Source organism: Cebus imitator, unplaced genomic scaffold (assembly GCF_001604975.1).
Source record: "Cebus imitator isolate Cc_AM_T3 unplaced genomic scaffold, Cebus_imitator-1.0 Scaffold82, whole genome shotgun sequence".
Taxonomy (NCBI): domain Eukaryota; kingdom Metazoa; phylum Chordata; class Mammalia; order Primates; family Cebidae; genus Cebus; species Cebus imitator.
In genome coordinates, this window is record NW_016107397.1 from 7,664,968 (window position 1) to 7,669,388 (window position 4,421).

At 59.2% G+C, this 4,421-nt stretch overlaps 1 protein-coding gene across 7 annotated transcripts in view; it reads left to right on the forward strand.

The window, feature by feature from the left end:
• The window catches only part of TNRC18 (trinucleotide repeat containing 18), a 115,710-nt gene that overhangs the window by 21,843 nt on the left and 89,446 nt on the right, over positions 1-4,421 (forward strand). For 6 of the 7 annotated variants that reach the window (XM_037740361.1, XM_037740366.1, XM_037740364.1 and 3 more), the window contains one exon: positions 2,716-2,871. In XM_037740361.1, coding sequence (XP_037596289.1) covers positions 2,716-2,871 — 156 coding nt within the window. Of the gene's footprint in view, positions 1-741; positions 883-2,715; positions 2,872-4,421 lie in introns of those variants that run through there. The other variant, XM_017533748.2, reaches the window with a different exon arrangement.

The following is a 4,421-nucleotide window of genomic DNA, read 5'->3' on the forward strand; positions in this document are numbered from 1 at the left end:
AAAAAAAAAAAAAAAGAAGAAGGAAAAGAAACAGCATTTATGCAGTTGGGTAATCCCAAACAGACGCATGTCCTGGGTGGCAGGTGCTGGGTGGCAGGTCCCAGGCACTGTGTAGGGGAGAGTCCCCGCCCTCGGGGAGGGAACTGTCTTTCGGGGGAGACAGAGGCACGAAATACACAAGGAGGGTGGAGATCTGTTTCTTGAGGGGTTGTTGGTTGTCAGTGTCACTTGGGGCCTGTGGCTGTTGGGGGCTTCTCTGGGGCCCGGGGAGGCTGGAGGAGGGAGTGAAGGGGGAGGGGTCTAGGAGGCCTTAGGAGCTGTGCCTGAGGGGCCATGCGGGAAAGGGGGGCGGGCATGTGGACGTGACCAGGGGGACGTTTGTACTAGAGAGTGAGGTGGAGAGTGAGGGCGCTGGCCTCCTGGTCCTACGTGAGTAGGGATCATGTGTCCATTTTACAGAGTTGCATACTGAGGCCTCGAGAAGGCACTGACTTGCTGGGGATGCTGGGGATTCCCGGCCGCCCCGCCCAGCTCGGGAGGAGGGGCTTTGGGTGCCGTTGAGCCCTTGTGGTGGGCAGGAGCCGTTGGCTGGCATCCGGGCCTGGGTGGTGCTGGGCGGGTTTCACAAGCCCAGGCAGGGGTTGGCCTGGGCCGCTAGGCTTCCGTGCAGCCTGGGGCAGGAAGAGCTGGCGGCTGATGTAAGCTCTTGCGCAAACCCCTGGCTGCCGGCTTCCGGAGCCTTCTACCCACCTGCCTGCCACAGCAAGGCGGAAGCCCGGGGCTTGGCGGGGCTTGGAGGCCCTGCTGCCCCGGTTTGGGCTGCATGGATGGACTGACCGGCCACCGAGGCCCTGGGGCCCGAGGGCTTGGCGCTGGAGTCCGGTGAGGGGGCTGGGCCAGGCTAGACTGGAGTGTGGGGGACAGACACGGGGCGGTGGTGATGGGGCATGTGGCCAGAGGGCACCCCCTGCTGCTCTGTGCACTCCAGTCTCTACTCTGGGCCCAAGGTGGAGGCCCTGCCCTTCTCTGCCTCAGTTTCCCCACATGTACCCCAAAGAAGCTGGGTTGGACATTCTGGGATCCCATGCCTCTGGGAGGCGGTCAGTGAGCACTTGTATGCTGGCCCTTTGTGGGGGAGGAGGGGAGGACTGGGGACGCAGAGGTTGGGCTGAGGTCTCTGAGCCCCCACAGGCTGGACCAGAGCCACCTGGGAGCCTGCATCTCCTGCAAAGCCACCTAACTTCTCCGTGCCACCTGTAAACAGTGGCTTAAAGGGGGTGGTGGCTCTAGGGTACACACAGAATCCCTTGGGTGGGGGTGCTTTGCCGCCACCTCCTGAGGGCGTTGCCGGGAGGATGTGAAGTCAGCTGCACAGTGCCTGGTGCCTGCCGGCTTTTAGTGAATGGGTGCCATGGCTGGCTACTGTTATTTATATTTTGGGTCCAGGTCTTGTTCTGTCGCCCGGAGTGGAGTGCAGTGTTATAACTGCAGTCACAGCTCACTGCAGCCTCCAACTCCCAGCCTCAAGCCATCCTCCTGCCTCAGCCTCCAGAGACTGTAGGCAAGAGCCACCTTGCCTGGCCTGTTATTAGCTGTCATGTTGTTACTGTGGTTAAACACATGCTTCCTTCTCTATCATTCCCAAAGGGAGGCATATTTATCCCCATTTTGTTGATGTGCAAACTGAGACCTGGTGAGGCTGGTGAGGTCAGCCCCTTCCCCAGCTCCTGCATGTTTCTCTGACCTGTGACCCAGAGGCCTGCCAGGGTCTTCCTTTACAGGGGGTGGCGTTTGGGGCTTGTGGGACAGAGCCCCCAGGGGGCAGCTGGGAGGCGCCCTGTCCAATATGGACCTGGCCATGTGGGGCATGGTGGTGCTGGCTGCGGCTTGCACCCAGGCCCCAGCTGATGTCCATCATCTTTCTGAGCAGCAGTCAGTCCCTGCCCCTGTTGGCAGGGACCCAGGGTGCGTGAAACCTGCTGGCTAGAGGGGTTGCCTGGATGGGGCTCCCTTAGCGGCTCCCATGCCTGCTGTTCCATTCATTCACGGAGTCATTCCCTAAGTCACTGTGGCCTGGTGGTGCTAGCTGTGGGCTCGGGGACACCCTGTGGGGCTGCATTCTGAGTCACTGCTTCCTAGATGTGTGACCTGGCACTTCCCAACCCCAAGCCTCAGCTGCGTCGTCTGTTAAATGGGCACATGGGGCTGGCTAGGGCTGCTGTGGGAAGTCCTTCTCTGGCCAGAGTGGGTGTCCTCTCTGGGCCTGCAGAGCACCGAACATGAGCCCCCACCTGTGAGTTCCCCACTGCCTTGCCCCGTGGCCTCTTGAAGTCCCGGTGCTGTGGGACTTCCAGAGGCCACAGGGCAAGGCGACCTCAGGATTCTGCAGATGGGGAGAATGGCGCTGTGCTGCATCTGGGCTGCCTGGGCGTTGGGGTGGCAGGCCCTCCTCCGAAGGTGCGCAGGGCTGAGGGTCTGCTGTGGGGGGCTTCTTGGAGAGCTTCCTGCCATCTTGTGTTTCCTCAAGCCCTGAGTCTGATTGAGTTGACCCAGGCCCCTCCTGTGGTCTGGGGTGGGGCTGGGGCAGGGAAACCCTCTTTGGTCTCCCGGCCAGCATCAGCTCCACACAGCTGGGGAGAGATGGGGGTCTCAGGGCCGGGGCGGCGGTGCTGGCCTGGTTAGCTAACTGACAGTCCTCCCAACTTCTCTCTGCAGGCGAGGCCTTCTTGGGCAGCTTTGTGGCCAGCGGGATGGGGCCCTCGGCCTCATCCCAGGGAAGCCCGGTGCCACTGCCCTCTGATCTCTCCTTCCGCTCCCCCACCCCCAGCAACCTGCCCATGGTGCAGCTGTGGGCTGCCCATGCCCATGAAGGTAAGGAGCGCGCCAGTGTTGGGGCTGAGGGCTGCTGGGGCGTTGTCCCCGACACTCGGGCAACTTCATGTGGCCCTTTGTGGTCATCCCTGAGTGAGCTGGGGCTAGTGGGCCCCAGGTCACCTGGCCTCTCGTTCCTCAAACACTTAGGGCTTCCTCTTGTCACTGTCACAGGGCCTTTGCATGAGCCGTTCTCTCTCCATTGAGCCTGACACTTTGCCCCAGGCCATCTCCCATTCCTCCTCTGGCTCAGCTCAGAGACCCCCTCTTCCTCCCCGCTTCTTTTCCATCACTCACTTGTGACAGCAGATTACCTGATGATTGGTGAGCTACCCGCTTTCCCACTGGAGTGCTCTGAGTGCAGGTTTGATCTACTCAGCACGGGATCCCTGGTGCACAGTAGGCTCATTAATAATGACAGGAGCAGGCCGGGCATGGTGGCTTACAGTTGTAATCCCAACACTTTGGGAGGTTGAGGTGGGACGATCACTTGAGGCCAGGTGTTGGAGACCACCAGCCTGGGCAACGTAGTGAGACCCTATCTGTAAAAAAAAAAAAAAAAATTCCTGCAGTAGGGGACCCTGGAGCTGGCTTCCCCCGGGCTGTGAGCGGATTCTGGATTTCTCTAGAGCCTCTCTTTCATTCTTTCTGTAAAGGAATGGGTCTGGGGACCTCAGCTCCTCCCTCCCTGGCTTTGACAGGTTCTGGATGTTGGGTGCTAGGTCCCTCCTCCCTCCTCCCAGATGTCCTGTGGGCACTCGCGCCCCCAGCTATAGGACCCCTCCCGTTCTTACAGCGCTTTGCCCATTGCACAGATGAGGCCAGTGAGGCTGCTCCTTCTGGGTGCTTTGGGGAAGGCATCTAAATAGAGGAACCAGGGTGTACAGCCTGCACAGAGGGCGCCTTCTAGGCTGGGGTTCCACCTGAGCCTCCCACTTTAACCAGGCAAGGTGGGTGCCAGAGGGTCTGGACAAGCAGAGCCTGCCTCCCGTGCCTGTCTGCCCCCAGCTTGGCTACCTCTGTCTCTCTGAGACTTCCTTTTCTCTTTGGCCAATAAATCCTAGTAATGACCAAGCACAGAGGGTGCTTACCTCATATGAGTGCATGCGCTGCTCACTTCAGTCTCAGAACCAGCCCTGCCTGGAGAGGGACTGTTAGGCCCGTTTTTTTGAGACAGGGTCTTGCTCTGTCGCCCAGGCTGGAGTGCAGTGGTGCAGTCTCAGCTCCCTGCAACGTCCGCCTCCCAGGCTCAAGACCTTCTCCCACCTCAGCCTCCTGAGTAGCTGGGACTACAGGTGTACATCATCATGCCTGGTTAACTACTGTATTTTTTTTTTTTTTTGGCGGAGTCAGAGTTTCACCATGTTTCCCAAGTTGGTATCTTCCTGCCTTGGCCTTGCAAAATGCTGGGATTACAGGCATGAGCCACTTCGCCTGGCCCAGTAAGCCTGTTAGGTCTGTTTTACAGATGGGAGAGCAGAGACCTGATGCCTGTGTAAAAGTGCTGGATTTTTTGTTGTTGTTGTTGTTGTTTTTTTTTTTTTTTTTTT